The sequence below is a fragment of the Chiloscyllium plagiosum genome, unplaced genomic scaffold (genome assembly GCF_037043375.1).
Source record: "Chiloscyllium plagiosum isolate Xiang-an unplaced genomic scaffold, Cpla_swu_hap1 HiC_scaffold_17, whole genome shotgun sequence".
Taxonomy (NCBI): Eukaryota; Metazoa; Chordata; class Chondrichthyes; order Orectolobiformes; family Hemiscylliidae; genus Chiloscyllium; species Chiloscyllium plagiosum.
In genome coordinates, this window is record NW_028270155.1 from 17,231,111 (window position 1) to 17,248,274 (window position 17,164).

Here is a 17,164-nt window from a genome sequence, read left to right on the forward strand (position 1 = left end):
CTGGTTTTGAAAATTAAGTTGATGTAATTTTAATATGGGCTTTCATTGGAACAGAATATTGTTATGGAGCTGGAGGTAGATAACAAACCTTTCAGAGGGAGGAAACTTGGAGTTGTAAATAGTTATTGTTTAATGTTCACCTTCACAGTTAAAGAATAAATTGATATTTTTTCTTTAAATATTTGGAAGTTCTCTGTCACACACTTTAACAGATTACGATGTGAGGTGAGCTTTTTTGGGTGTTTGGTTGAATTAGCAGAAGGGTTTACAGCTGTGTTGTAATAGTTCAATGTAAATAGAAATTGGAACTCTATTTGGACTGTGTACAAACTGGGTAAAACTATTAGCAATTGCAATACACAAACAGTTAACGCATCTCTGATGACATAATCAACTTCTGTCAATATCTGACATAAAAGCCAAATCATCAGTACATCTGGAGTATTGTGAGCAGTTTTGGTCCCTTTATTTAAGGAATTATATTATTTTATTAGAGGCAGTTCAGACAAGATTCACTAGGATGATCAACAGTGTGGAGAAATTGTCTAATGAGCAAAGGTTAAACAGGCTGGGACTCTACTCATGGGTGTTTTCGAAGAATGAGATGTGATCTCATTGAAACACATAGGATTCTTAAGGGGCTTAACAAGTTAAGTGCTGAGAGGATGTTTCCCCTCATGAGGAGAGGCTAGGACCAGAAGGCATAGTCTCAGAATAAAGGGGCACCCATTTAAGACTGAGCTGAAGAGGAATTTCTTCTCTTGGATGGTTGTGAGTCTTTAGAACTCCTTGCCATAGAGAGCTGTAGGGGGCAGAATCTCCATGTATATTTAAGGTTGAGATGGGTAGATACTTGATCAGTAGAGTAACAAAGGGTTGTGGGGAACAGACAAGAAAGTGGAAGTGAGGAATATCGGATCAGCCATAACCCTATTGAAAACCGAAGCAAACTCGGGCGGCAGAACTGCCTCCACTTGTTCCTAAATCTAATGTTCTTATGATCTTTTAAGTTACATGCTGTTCCTAGCTAGCATAGGGACAATCTTTATGTATACTTAAGGCTGAAATAGATAGATTCTTGATCAACTCACCTTCTGACTCCCCAAAGACTGTCCACCATCTACCAGACACAAGTCAGGAGTGTGATGGAAGACTTCTCATTTGCCTGGATGGCTGCAGCTCCAACAACACTCAAGAAGCTTGACACCATCCAGGACAAAGCAACCCACTTGATTGACATTACATCTACAAGCATCCATTCCTTCCACCACCTACGCTCAGGAGCAGCAGTGTATACTATTTATAAGATGCACTGCAGAAATTCACCAAAGATTCTTAGACAACATCTTCCAAATCCACAATTGTTCCCATCTAGAATGACAAAGGCACAGATATATGGGAATGCACCATCTGAAAATTCCCCTCCAAGCCACTTACCATACTATATTGAAACTATACAACTGTTCCTTCACTGTCGCTGGGTCCAAATCCCTGAAGTCCCTCCATAACAATTTTATGATTCAACCACAGCACATGGACAGCAGAGGTTCAAGAAGGCAGCTCACCATTACCTTCTCAACAGCAACTAGGGACAGGAAATAAATTCTGCTCAGCCAGCTACACCCACATCCCATGAACACATCAAAACAAAATATGGGAATCCAGGGTTACAGGGAAAATGCAGGAAAATAGTTGTGAGGAATGTTGGCTGAGCCATAAACCTTTTGAATTGCAGTGCAGTCTTAAAGGGCCAAATAGCCTACTTCTGCTTTGGTATTTTATACTACTAAATGATCAATTGCCAAAATATCAACTTATCCTTCAGTAATAATCTGCCTAATAGGTTTTCCTCTCAATATTTCAAACTGACAGCTGATAAACCATGAGTATGAGTAATTACAGCATCACTTGCTGTTTCCAAAAGTCAGAAAGGCTATATTGAACAAATGGCTTCCTCCTATGATTTAAGTTTTTGTGACGTCATAGTCCTTTTAGAAGAAATGTTTATGACTGAAAGACAAATACATGATTAGTCTGTTCAGATTTACTCAGTTAATCAACACATCAGAGATCTGAAAGTTGCAGAACAAACAGTAGAAGCCTCTAATCCAAATGGTTATGAATGAGAAAGAAAATGACAAGTTTTAGTCAAATATGTGAAGGGTTACTAGAAGTTTGTAACTAGATCTCATGTTGGACAAATTAAACCTTACTGGATCTATCACTTCAATGCATTGTACTCTCGTGAACTTGTACACTAGAACTGAGTCCAGTGTTGCCCCAATGAGTGTTCTCTCACCTCAATCATCATTATCATGTCAATAATTCTTTCCTCCTTTGCTGAACGAATTGGCCAGTATAAAGTTAACTGGTTCTAAGCTACTCAATGAGAGAAACTTAATAAATTTCAGTAAAGCTATGTGTGAATTACAGATGATACAATCTACAACAGTGTCATGTTTTGCTTGAGCGATTACTCAACTGAACCTTGCTCTCTTAATTCTAAAGTCCAAATACTCCATCGTGCTTGCTATTGAAAGCAAGGCTTATCGCATTATTTCAATAATGAGAAGGAGAAAGGCATAAATAACTCCAAGCAAGAAGCTGACAACAGAAGAAATGCCGGCTTCCTTCTATTATTTATTCATGAATGTCACTGGCTGGGCCAACAGTTTTTGCCTATCCCTAATGACACTGGAGAAAGTGGTGGTGACTTGACTTTTGGGGATTTGGGTATACACACATTGTTGTTAGGAATGAAGTTCCAAGAATTTGACCCAGCGACACTGAAGCAAAGGTGTTTAGCTTGAAGGGGGACATTCAGGTAGTGCTGTTTGTCTACATCTGCTGCCCTAGGTCATGGGTTTAGAAGGTGCTTTTGAAAAGCTTTGGTGAGTTGTTGCAATGCATCTTGTAGATAGCACATGTGTGTTGGTAGTGGAGGGAATGAAATTTGAGAAAATTATGAGCTCAGTAGCCTCCTCGGTGCTACAGTTTCTACGTTTCCCTTGTTTCTCTGGCTTATCATTTCCCTATATCTGCAAGCTAAAGGTCCTATTGTTCTATTTGAATAAAAACAGGAGTTCCCCAGTGTAAATACCTTTCTTTATCCCTCAATCAACATCAACAAAAAAAACAGTAACAGGAATGCATATGCTGGAAGTCTGAAATATAAATGGAAATTGCTGGAGATCTTTATAGAAAGAGAAACCGTGCCCTTTCATCCTGTTGATGATCAGTATTTCCTGTTAGCTTTAAGTAAAAAACAGGTAATCTGGTCCTAGTCACATTGTTGCTTGTGGGACATTTTTTCTGCAAATTGGCTTCCATGTTTTCTCTACGACAATGGAGATACCATTTCAAAAGTCTTTAAATGGCTAAAAAGCACTCTGAGTTCACCTGAGATTGTGCAAGGCACTATATAAATGCAAGCCTTTCATTTAAGTCTGCACAACAGAACTTTTAGTATTGTCATGCAACCTTAGCTTTTTAAGATGCCTAACTTTTCTAGTATCCATAAGGAGATAAGAGAAATATAAACAGGAGCAGGAGTTGGCCATTCAGCCTCCATGTTTGCCCCACAATGCTATAACATCATGGCTGATCTGCCTGAAGCAGCAGTGCCAGTTCTCCATAGCCCTCAACTCCACAAAAATCTCTTTACCTACTCTTTAAATGTTTTCAGTGATCGAGCCTCCACAACGTTCTGGGATCGAGAATGCCAGACATTCACTACCCTCTGAGAGAAGAAACTCCTTCACATCTCAGTTTTAAATAATTGTGCCCCTATTCTGGAACTATGTCGAGACTCCCCCATTAATGGAAACATCATCTCAACAGCTACCCTGTCTAACTCCCACAGAATCTGTTATGTTTCAATAAGTTAGTCCCTCATTCATTGAAACTTTAATAAATAGGAGTCTATTCTGTTTACCTGTTCTTGATAGGTCAGCCCCCTTCATCTAGTGAGTCTCTTTTGAATTGTCTCCAATGCCAGTATATCTTTCTTAAATAAAATTACCACCATGTTTCAGTGGTTAGCACTGCTGCCTCATAGCACCAGGGACCCGGGTTTGATTTCAACCTCGTGCAACGGTCTGTGTGGCGCTTGCACATTCTCCCCGTGTCTGTGTAAGTTCCCTCCGGGTGCTCTGACATCCTCCCACAATCCAAAGATGTGCAGATTAGGTGAGTTGGCCATGCTAAATTGTCCATAGTGATCAGGGATGTGTCGGTTAGGTGCATTAGTCAGGGGAGATGTCGAGTAATACGGTAGGAGAATGGGTCTGGGTGGGATACTCTTCAGAGGGTCAGTGTGTACTTGTTGGGCCAAATGGCCTATTTTCACACTGTAGGGATTCTATGAAAACTGTACATAGTACTCCAGATGTGACTCACCAACACCCGAGACAGATGTTACAAGGTATCCAACACTGAGCTGAAAATGTGGTGCTGGAAAAGCACAGCAGTTCAGGCAGCATCCAAGGAACAGGAGAATCGACGTTTCGGACATAAGCCCTTCTTCAGGAAGAAGGGCTTATGCCCGAAACGTCGATTCTCCTGTTCCTTGGATGCTGCCTGACCTGCTGTGCTTTTCCAGCAACACATTTTCAGCTCTGATCTCCAGCATCTGCAGTCCTCACTTTCTCCTCCAAGGTATCCAACACTCTAGCAGTAAAGGTCAAAATTCCATTTGCTTTCTTAATTTCTTTGGAGTAGTACAGTAGCACAAAGGTTAGCCTTGCCTCACATTGCCAGGGACCTGAGTTCAATTTCAGCCTGGGGTGACTGTGTGAAATTTGCACATTCTTCCCATGTCTGTGTGAGTTTTCTCCCACAGTCACAAAGGTGTGCAGGTTATGTAGATTAGCCACATTAATTTGCCTCGTAGTGACCAGATATGTGTAATCCAGATGGATAAACCATGGTAAATGCAGGGTTTGAGTAGGATGCTGATGGTAGAGTTGGTGCAGACTTGATGGGCCAAATGGCCCCTTTCTGCACTACCAGGATTCTATATTCTACTTGCTCCACCCACATGTTAATATTTTTGTGTTTTGAAGACAAGAACACCCAGATTGCTCTGTGTTGCACTTTTTTGGAGACTCTCTTCATTTAAATAACAGTATGCCTTTTGATTTGTCTACCAAAATGCATGAGAGAAAGTGAGGGCTGCAGATGCTGGAAATCAGAGCTGAAAATGTGTTGCTGGAAAAGCGCAGCAGGTCAGGCAGCATCCAAGGAACAGGAGAATCGACGTTTCGGGCATAAGTCCTTCTTCAGGAATCGAACAATCCTGAAGAAGGGCTTATGCCCGAAACATCGATTCTCTTGTTCCTTGGATGCTGCCTGACCTGCTGCGCTTTTCCAGCAACACATTTTCAGGACCAAAATGCATGGCCTCACACTTTCCAAAATTAAGCTCCATCTGCTAAATTTGTTTTCTGCTCACTCAACCTACATATATTCCCTTGCAGATTCCTTATGTTCTCATCATGACACCCATCCTATTTTTGTACTGTCAGCAAATTTAGGTTCACTGCATACTATCTCCTCTTCCGAGTCATTAATATAAATGGTAACTAAGCCTAGAACTTAACTTTGTTGCACTCCAGTGGTTATATTTTCCCAACGTGAAAAGGTTACAGATTTTCTGTCCTCTAAGCATTAGTCAGTCCTCAATCCATACTAATTGATCAGTCCCAGTATTGTGAGCTCCTATCTTATGCAATGACCTTTTATATGGCGTATTATTAAATGCCTTCTGGAAATCCAAATACACTACAACTACCAGTTCCTCTTCACCAAGTCTGCTTGTTATATTCTCCAACACCTCTAGTAAACATGATTTCCCTTTCACAAGCAATGTCAACCCTGTTTGATTATGTTAGACTTTTTAAAATGTCCCATTATTTCTTTCTTAATAATGAATTTAATATCATCACAACAGCAGCCATCGGCTAACTGGTCTATAGAATCGTGCCTACCTTTTTCAATAGGAGCATCACGTTAGCAGTTTTCCAATTCATTGGAACCCTCCTGAAATCCAGTGAATTCTGGAATATTTCAACCAATGTCTCCACTACCTCTGCAGCCACTTCCTTTAAAACCTTTGGATGTAGACCATTAGGTCCTGGTGACTTGTCTGCCTTCAGTCGTATTAACTTGTCAAATACTTATTCATTGTGATAAAGACTTAACACACATTTCTTCCCATTAGCACCTTGTTTATCTGATATCTTTGGGATCTTTATAGTCCTCTTCACTGTGAAGACTGATGTGAAATCTTGATTGAAATTATCTGCCTTTTTCATATTCCCCCTTATTAATTCTTCAATCACTAATCCAAGAGTACCCATTCACTTTAGCTGCTCTCCTTCTTATTATCTACCCTAGAAGCTCTTACTGTTTGTTTTATATCTCTTGCCAATTTACTTTCATAATCAATTTTCTCCCTTTTTATTAGCTTTTGAGTCATCTGCTGGTGTCTCCTAAAAAGTTCTCTATCAGTTTTTAACCATTATGTATGCCTTAGTTTTTGACTGGACATCATGCTTGACCACCTTGTTAACCAGGGGTGTTCATCCTTCTCATCAAATCCTTCTTTTACACCAGATTAATGTTTGTTGGGCATTATGAAATATCTGCCTAATTACCTGCCACTGCTCATCTACTCACCTGCCCTTTAGTCTATTTTCCCAGGCCACTTTGGACAGTCTTCCCACCTCTGTAATTGCCCTGATTTAAGTTGAGGACATGGTGTTAGATCCGAATTAACTCTCCGTCAAACAAATAAGTATGAGATCTCTGGTTAATTCTCTGTCTTTACACAATACGAGATCCAAAACTGCTCTGCCCAAGGCTACAAGAAAATACAGAAAGAATTGTGAACACAGCCCAGTCCATCATGAAAACCAGTTTTCCATCCATTGCCTCTGTCTATACTTCCCGCTCCTTCAGGAAAGCTGCCAACATTATCAAAGACACCTCCTAACACGTTATATTGTCTTCCATCCTCTTCATTGGGCAGAAGATTGAAATGTTTGTAAACACATACTAACAGATTCAAGACCAGCTTCTTCCCAGCTGTAATCGGACTTTTGAACAGACCTTTCATATATTACAGTTAATTTTTCTCTGCACCTTCTCTGTCGCTGTAACACTATTTTCTGCATTCCGTTCTACTGCCCTGATATACTTATGTAAGGCATGATTTGCCTGGATAGCATGGTAAACAATACTTTTCATTGTATCTCAGTACATATGACAACAATAAAATCAAATCAAATCAAATTAGCTTATTCCCAGATAGGTTGTACCACATAATGATCTTTGAGAAAATGTGTAGCTCAGCTTGAGGTTCTGGATGTCGCTTTGCTCACTGATCTGGAAGGTTCATTTTCAAATGTTTTACCACCATACTAGGTAATATCTTCCAACCCAAACTTTGGGTCTGCTACGTGGATGACACCTTTGACATCACTAAATGAAACAAATTAGAGGAAACCTTCAAGACCATCAAAAATTCCCTTACTGGCATAAAATTCACTAAAGAGGAGAAAAATAACAACAAACTGCCATTCCTAGATGTCACAGTAAAGCAAACAGCCAATGGAAAACTTCCAACAAGGAAAACAACACATACAGACCAAATATTGAACTACAGAAGCAATCATCTCAACATCCACAAACAAAGCTTAATCAGAACATTATTTCAATGAGCCACCACACATTGCAGCACAGAGGAACTATGCAGAGCAGAGAAAAATTACCTATACAGTATATTCAAAAAGAATGAGTACCCAATGAAAACAGTCCACTGATTTCTCAGCAACAAACCTAAACAAGCAAACAAAATGCGTGCAGAAACCATAGCAACTCTCCCCTACATCAAAGACATCTTGGAAATGACTGCCTTGGCATCATGGTAGCCCACAAACCCACCAACACACTAAAACAGCCCCTAATGAACATGAAAGACCCTTTACAGATAACAAGCAAAACTAATGTCATTTACAAAATACCATGCAAGAACTGTAACAAACATTGGACAAACAGGCAGAAAACTAGCCACCAGAATACATGAACATCAACTAGCCACAAACAGACATGACCCTCTCTCACTAGTATCCTTACATACAGATAAGGAAGAATACCACTTCAACTGGGACAATGCATCCATCCTTGGACAAGCCAAACAGAGACACGCATGACAATTCCGAGAAGCATGGCATTCCAACCGGAATTCTAACAACAAACACATTGATTTGGACCCCATTTACCACCCCCTGAGAAAAAGAACAGGAAATGACATCATCATAGGAAATGACATCACCACAGGAATGACATTACCAACTCAAGGAACCCCAAACATATAAACAGAAAGCAGGAAACATCAGCAGTGCTTCATCTGTTGGCTCACTGAAGATGTTACCTAGTAGGGTGATGAAATATCTGAAAATGAGCCTTCCAGCTCAGCGAGCAAACCTACATCCAGATCATACTGATCTAAGAAATAATCCCAAAAGCACTCTACAATCGTGTCTTCCATTTTACCCTTCCCCATCTAATTTGTCCAGTCAATATGCAGATTAAGAATGACACATTATAAATGTAGTGTCCTCACATGCACTGTATCTGATTTATACTTTGTCCTGCAGTGAGACCACTCTTCACAGGCCTATAGATAACTCCCAGCTGTGACTTCTTTCTTTTCGTATACCTTGTTTCCAGCCAAACAGATTCCATGCATCTAATGCATCTATATCACTACTCACCACTGCATTTATATCATCCTTTATAAACAAAACTAACACATTTCCTTTTTGTTTTTGCCTTTTGTTCTGGAGCATGTTAAACACTGAGCTCCCAGTCCTGACCACTCTTAGTAGAAATCTTATGATCAATCTTAGTAGAAATGCAGCATTCTTTCAGATAAAGAGCTTTTATCCTTGTTACATATTCTGATTCTAATTTCTGCTGCACTCTTCTGTGGATATTTTCTGTACCTTACAGCCAAACTTTCATTATCAGTCACCACTTCTCGAGCCAACACCTCTGCCCTCTTATCTCTTTTTAATTTTTAAAAAACTTGACCCTCCCCAATTAATAAGTTAAAAGCCTTATTGACAACCCTAGTTAGACGATTTGCCTGAAAATGGTTCCCATTTTGGTTTAAATGAAACCCATCCCAAACAAAATCTCTCTTTCTCTGGTACTGGTCTCAGCATCCAATAAATCAGGACCCATTTTTCCCATATCAATCTTTGTGCTACACATTTACCTTTCTAATCCTTCTTTACCTATGTCAATTTGCAAGTGGCTCAGATAGTAAGCTTGAGATTATTAACTTTATAGTTCTGCTTCCTAATTTAGCCCCAAAGTGCTCATAATCCCTCAACAGAACCTCCTTCCAAGTCCTATCTATTTCACTGGCATCCGTACGAACTTTAACATTTGAACCCTTCCCTCTCATTCCAAGTTTATCTCCAGCCAAGAGGAGATGACCTGAACCATGGCGCCCGGTAGGCAGTACATCCTTTGGCACTCTCTGTCTTTGCTGCAGAGAACTTTCAATATTTCAATATTTGTGCTGTTTTGCCATGGCTTTTCCCCTACATTTCATAATCTAAAAAACATCCATTCCAATCACCAACGTGGCACCTCCCATATCCACTTCTCACCAGCAAATTAGATTCCAGCATAAACAGATATAAGCTCCCAAGATTTTGTCTTAGTTGCTTTTCAATACTTCGCTGTAACTTGTGAGCATTCTCACATGACTGCCTGACTTAATTGCCAAATTGTTATGTTAATACTTGTGCACAAAGTATGGAGAAATCTGTTCAAAACAGCACCACTGCAGGTATGAAATTATCAGGTGAATGCAGGTCTATGAAGCTTAATGAGACTGCTAAACACATTGTGAAATTTCAAGATTTGGCCAACAGTCAGGCAATACTCAGAAGTAAAGCAAAAGAACCTCAAGGGATCTGAATATCCCTCAGAAGCCACAGGTGTGCAAAGCACCATGCTCAATTCAAAGAACTGAGAACTTTAGAAATCCTGGGAGGAAAGCTTAAGTTGTTTACACCATTAGCTCTTGGTAAAAAGGTAGCACAAAATCCTGAGACACTTAGACAGTTCAAGCAACATCTGTGGAGAGAGAAAAAGAGTCAATGGTTCACAGTTGACGGCTATTGTGGTTATTTTGCATTGGTTGACAACTTACCATGGTTCACATAATAGTCACATTTCTCATTGCTGAAGATGCGCATTGACCTTTTTCATTTCCAGCAATTATGCAGTTGTCATGTGTGATATATTTGCTTTATTGGTGTAAGTTGCTTATCACATAAGACCTTCTAATCTTCTAGAAGGAATCATAGATTTGAAATTTATTCAATATTACCTTTTGTTTGCTGGGTCCGAAGGCATATCAATTCCAATGCTCGAATTCCACATCTCAATTTTAAAGTGCTGAGGTGAACTTTGCACACAGTTTGTCTTTTCTGATTTCAATAAGCATTTTTTTTTGCCCAGCTAACTTAATATTAAAATAGTCACAAGTACTATGGTGCAAATAGCCATGGTTGTATCACAAATATCCATATCATCATGCATACATTTGTTGGATTGTGCAGTCATTACAGAAAGGGACAATTATTTAGAATGCATTTTCACATTCAAATACATTGCTGAAATTAAAATTTTTAAGCATTTTCTCTATGACATTGTGGCAAATTGCTGGAACCATTAGGAGTATAACTCTAAAAATTATGAGTGCAAAGTATGCTTTGAATTAAACTTTTTGAATATTTTTGCTCTCCCACCCCTGGGACTTTTGTGATTCTGTTTGAAAAAAGCAAAAACATTCTAATAAAAAGTTTGTAATGTTTTATCTGGTTTCCAAAGGGGTGGCAGGTTGCTACACCATTGGAAGAACATTCAGGCAAAAAGTATATTTGTCTTTAAAGAAACTGCGAATATTTTTGATGTCAAAAAGCAGCGAGTTGCATTCCGTAGTGCATGTGACTTGCAAGCACATGTGTCAATTTTAGCAAATTTGGAAATTTTTTTACTCTCTGTGAAAACTGGCGGTGAGAATGGTTTGTTTTTGGAAAGGAAGAAGATGGGTTTTTTTTCCCTCCTGTTCTCAGGTGTTGAGGAGGAGACCTTGGCCAGGTAAGTCATGCCCAGAGATGTGTTAACGTCTCTCTGCTCTCGCTACTTGTCCTGTTCCTTTCCGCACGTGGGGACGGCCGTGTTAGTTTGTTAGGCGCCGCGGGATTGGATGGGGCGTTTTGTTACTTCCTCCTGTTACACTGTAGCTAGAGAGAGAGAGAGAGAGACGCTGGCGGCGGATTCTGCGCATTAACTCAGCCCCCCTGTATATATGTGTGTGTGTCTGTATGTGAATGTGTGTATGTGTATGTGTGTATATAGCAGCCTGCAAAGGAGCACTCAGTACCCGGCCGCTAAAACAACAGCAGTGGCAGCAACAACCACCACAAACAGCAGCAGTCAGCAAGCAGCGACCAGGTCTCAAAGCGGGATGGCTTCAGGAGATCTCTACGAGGTACTGTTCTTCATTTTTTCCCTGTATATTCGCTGATCGCCTCGACCCCGGCTCCCAACTAGATATAACACGAGGGGGAAGCGTTTGAAAGTAGCCGCAGCTCTTCCGAGGCTGGCTTCCCCCCCCCACCCCCCTTTCCTCCCTCCTCTCTCTCTCTCGCCCTCTCTTGCACACAGGGCGAAACAGAATTGAAAAGCTGCGGGATGGCAGCGCTGTCGTTCTGCTTTCTCTTTAATGCTTAAATGCATTGCTTGATGATAGGCCTTGGGAGGGGAGGAGGAGGGAGGAAGAGCTGAGTGAGTTAGCGGTTGCCTTGAAGGGAGGTCTGGGGGCAGATAGGTGCAGCCCTAACAGTGAGCAAGAGCCTGGAGGGGAGAGGAAGGGTAGGGAGATAGGAGAAGTCCAGGTTGGTGAGCTAGGAGAGGGATCGAGTGCAGCAGCAGCAGCAGATCTGAAGTGTGCACGCACTCATTTATTGACAGGACGCCCGGTGACTTTTCCGTTCGCATCAACGTGCAGGAAGCTCAGAGTGGATGGGAGTTTCAAATCTCTATCACTCTTTATTCTGCACTGCTTTCTCTTTTTTTTTTCTTACGTAAAGCTGCTGTCAGATGTATTTACAACCCCCCCCCCCCCCGCCCCTCGCGATGGTCAGCCTGGAAGACTTGTGTTGAAACAACGTACCGCAAGGTATGGGGTACCAGGGTGCACTTTTCTGATGCACACATTATTTTTTCCCCCCTCCTCAATTACTTGGTCACATTTAGCAACCCGTAAGACGTGTTTGTTACTGGGGTCCCTGGAACGTCTGTACCTCAGTTTGATCATTAATAACCCTACTTGCCTTTACAATTGCATTTTAACACAGTGAGATCCCGAGGTCCTGTGTATTATTTTCAGGGCTGCCTGTTAGTTCTGCCAGGACAAGTCATATTTCACCCTCCCCATGGCAGTGTTGTCACAGTGTTGGGTGATGTGCATTTTTAGAAGGTGGGTCAGTTATTTTCCCATGCACAACACAAGTATGTAAGTTAGTGCATTTTATTTTTAAAAAAAAGGAAAGCACCATTTTTTTGGTAGGATTCGAGCAAGGACAGACGTCAGAGAGGCACCGCCTGATGATTACTTCCTGAGGTAATTTTACAAGTGGCTTTTTTATATTTAAAAAATAGCCTCTTCTGGAAAAGTGGGTGACCAGTCGTGGGGGCTGCCAGTGAGCTTTTCCTTTCGTTGAAATGCACCGACCCAGTTCCCCCACCACAACCATCACCCCTGGGGAAGGGGTTGCTTGGGTGTCTGTATGTGTGAGTGAGTGAGATGAAACGGAAGGGACTGGGGCGGTGTGACCGCCTCTGTTGAGAAACGCGATGGAAATAGAGCGGGCGAGCGTTCCCACATTGACGGGGCGGCGGTGGGAAGTTTGTGGGTGGGAGGGTTAAAATAACTCTCCCCACCCACCACCATACGGACAGGAACATCAAACCGTGCCTTCTCCCCCTACCCAGTTTAAAAAAAAACAAACTGTTATGGTATCCGGGTGGAGAATTGGGAATCTCTGGATGGGGCTGTTGGTTGGAGGTTGAGGATGAGGACCTTTTTTGTTCCAAAGTGGCATCTTTAAACTGATGCCGCTGTCAACACAGATAATTGTTGCCCAGCTCAATGGGGCGATCTCTTCTGGCGGTGTCTCCCAGTCTTAATGGTGCAAACCCAATGGGAAGAAATTGAAACCAAAGAAGTTTGGGGGAATCATTGGTTTGCATCACCTATTGTGTAAGACCTGCCTTTGAGTGTTGCATTTGCATGGATTTCGACGGTGCTTGCCTTTGGTACCTGCGAGTGTTTGGTTTCGTTTGTCGCTCAGTTTGTATTGGATCAGTCCTACCCCCCGGTGATACTCGGGGGATTCTCAGCATCATTCTTCTAACCACACGGTTGCCGAAGGGGAAGGTGCCTTGATCTAAACGTTTGCAAGCAACAGCAGATAATTGACCAGGACTGTGGAACGCTGCTTTTGGAGGCCAGAGCAATTTGCAAAGGGGAGAGATTGCGTCTGCACGATATGACCCGGGTAGAATTGACAGCAAAAGCCAATACCGCACTGTGCTTCCCTACAGAAGGAAGATACAAGTATGGATTATACAGAAGGTTTGGAAAATGCCTCGAGGATAAATTGAAAAGGAGGATCTAAACCAACCAATTGAAGTGATGTAGATGATGAAAAGCAAGACCTCTTTGAAGTAAAGCCCAGGATAAACCCAAAAAAAAACCAGATTTCTTTTTAAAAAATCAATGAGACATTTCTAGCAGAAATCAATGATGAAAGGAACAGATAAATGTACATTGAGAAATAGTCAAATAGTTCATCATTTCAAATTGGTTTTCACCTTGTTGAGTTTTCAGTAATATTGTTTCCATTCAGTTTTCATTTACCCATGGTACTGGGTGTCACTGGCTCAAGCATTTATTGCCCATCTGTAGTTGCCCTTGAGAAGGTGGTAGTGAGCTGCCTTCTACAACCACTGCAGTCTACTTGCTGCAGATTGTCCCATTATGACCTGAGGGAGGGAATTCCAGGATTTAGACCCAGTGATATTTCCAAAACAGCTTGGAGGGAAACTTGCAGGTGGTGGTGTTCCCATCTATCTGCTCTTGTCCATCTAGTTTAAGGTAGTCATGAGTTTAGAAGGTGATATCTGAGAACCTTTGTCTGTGACTGTACGATGTCAAAGAGTGAATGATGTTTTATGAGGCTGAAAGAGATTTGTAATCAACTTTAGCTATCTTAAGAATCTGTGTGGAATTTGTGAATGGTCAACTTTCAATTCACCCTCATGTTGTGTTGCTCCATTATTGTTCATTTTTGCACAATGTCTTGTCAACTGTAACACAGCATGGAACTTGCAAAGAAAATGGCCTGTGTTTCTTATAAACAAAAAGGCGTGGGTGACAGGCCAAAATCATTTCAAAAACAGATTGTATGTTCCATAACTCAGTCAGTGACAGTTTGTTCATATTTCACCTCCGTTTAGAAGTACATGGATCCCAGTTCTGGGCTGCGCTAGTGTTAATTTGAACTGGGCATGCGTAATTTTGTAAGGAAATACCAACATATGAAATTGACAAGCAGTAAGAGAGCAGATGCCTGCACACTATGACAGCTTGAATATCATGACTGAAACCCTTCTCATCCAGCATTGTAATTTTAACAGAGGAAGAATGCAGGGTCAGTAAGGGACAAAGCTACTTTGGAAAGTTCTTCCAGAACCAATTGCCTTCTCCACAGGCATTCATCTGCTTTCTGTATAATCTCAACTTCACCCCAGTCAAGAACTGATCCAGTTGAAGACATACAGGTAGTCAAATCCTACCACAGCAGGTACGGAACACTAGGTATGCTGTGTGACATAACTTAATAAAATAATCTTTGGGTGAAAACTTGGGTTGTGTCGAATTTTTTTGTGTGTAACTTTTATGTGGCAAAATATTATTTTGGCCCAATTACAGTATCAAATTTCAAGTGGGTTGTGTACTCAGATTATTAATACTTCTGATGCCAATGAAAATGGAGCTACTTGTTATTTCTGAAAATGTATGAAAGGTGGACTAGCTTCTAGATTAATTATGGCTCATCTCAGATTTTTCTGAAACAGAAGTCTGGTTGTGAATAAGATGTCCTTATTTAAAATAGAGCAGCAGTAGGGTTTTTCTTGAGGCCGTACTTTTTCTTTTCATTGCATGACCACACAGAAGGTAAATGTTTCTTTCACAGCCACATCAGCGGAATGATGGAAAGATTGTCAACAATGCTAACTTGCTTAGCGGTAAGATGCTCACTCTCACATTGGGTTTAGTCAGGGCCACTCAGTTCCTCGCCTCATTACAGCCTTGGTCCAAACATGGACAGAAGAATTGAGTTCACAAGGTGATGTCAGAGTGACTGCCTTTTACCTCCAGGAAAAATTTGGCCAAGTGTGAATCAAGGACTCCAAACAAAACTGGAATCGAAAGGAATTGAGAGGGGCGCAGAAGACCTTGCACAAAGAAAGATGCTTATTATTGTTAGAGGTTAATCCTTGCAGGCCCCAGGACATCTCTGCAGGAGTTCCTTAGGGTAGTGTCCTAGAGCCAACCATCTTTAGCTGCATCATCAATGACCTTGCCTCCATCGTAAGGTCAGAAGTGGAATATTTACTGATGAATGGACACCATTGTCAGTGCTCAAATACTTAAGCAGTAAATGTCCATATACAGCAAGTCCTGGACAACTCAGACTAGGGCTCACAAATTGCCAATGATGTTCATTTCACCCAAGTGCCAGGGAATGATCCTCTCAACCATGAGGAAATCTAACTAACTTCTCTTGATGGCATTAAAACCACTGAATTGCCCATTGTCAAAATCCTAGGATTTACCATTGACCAGAAACTGAACTGGGCTGTCTAATAAATACTGTGGCTACAGGAAAGTTCAGAGGCTAAGAATCCTGCAGCAAATAACTCCTTTTCTGTTTTCTCCCCTGCCCCCAAAGCAGGGCCAACATCACGATTTGGAATCATCATGGAATTTTTTATCTGTCTGGATGAGTGTAGCTCCAATGACACCCAGGAAATTGACACCATCAAAGATTGGCACCTGCCCACTATCTTAAACATGCATTTCTTCCACTAATATTGCACAGAGATGGCAGCGTGTACCGTCGGTATAATGCATGGTGGCCAACTTAGGCTCCTTGAACAGAACACTCCAAACTCACAACCTCTACCACCTAGAAGGTTAAGGGCAGTGAGCACCGGAACCTTCAAGTTCACTTCCAGGCTATGCACCATCCTGAATTGAAAAGATATCGCCGTTCCTTTCCACTGTCACTGTGTCCAAATCCTGGAACTCCCTTGCAAACAGCACTTTAGGACTGCAGTGATTCAAGAAGGCAACCACCACCTTCTCCCATGCAGTTAGAGGTGGTAATAAATCCTGGCCTACTGATCAATGTTCACAACTCATGAACTAATAATAAAAAGAAAATTGCACTAAATAATTCTTTTTGACACCCAAACTGATTTTAAAAATAAATATATAGACAGGTCATTACCTCCCCTCCCAAATTGTTAGTGGCTGTATTCCTGATTTCTTAGTACATGACTTTTAATAAAATTCTCTTCCTGGTGTAAGCTGTTGTATTTTTGGCAGCCAAAAGATAGGGGAAGATAGAGAAAGAAATGGATTGAAGATACCAGAGCAACACTAAAGAGTTGATTTAATACATTGATTTTATTAGTATTGATATTTGATTGTTCTATGATTTCTAATGTTTTATCTCCTTTTGCAAACTATAAATATAAACCATTGTTCAGTGGGATCGCCTTTTGTTCTTGTGTTTTGACCCTCATGCATTTCATTTCGCAAAGAAGTAGAAAAATGTCAATAATTCCTTGCTAATAGTTCAAGGTAGAAAACACTGCTCTGGGAATTGGTTCTGACTTGTACTGTATCTTCTGATTAGTTGCCTGTAGTGTTAACCAAGTTTGGATACATTTTAGCTCTGTGCATTACAATCTATATTAGTTTGGTTGTACAGAATTTGAG

General features: G+C 41.0%; 1 protein-coding gene across 2 annotated transcripts in view; it reads left to right on the forward strand.

The window, feature by feature from the left end:
- Window positions 1–11,338: 11,338 nt before the first annotated feature.
- The window catches only part of LOC122558230 (chromodomain Y-like protein 2), a 158,202-nt gene continuing 152,376 nt past the window's right edge, over window positions 11,339–17,164 (forward strand). Inside the window, exon 1 of one of the 2 annotated variants that reach the window (XM_043706574.2) lies at window positions 11,339–11,578. In XM_043706574.2, the coding sequence (XP_043562509.2) occupies window positions 11,396–11,578 (183 nt within the window). In that variant the 5' untranslated portion in view covers window positions 11,339–11,395. The remainder of the gene's footprint in view (window positions 11,579–17,164) is intronic. The other variant, XM_043706576.2, reaches the window with a different exon arrangement.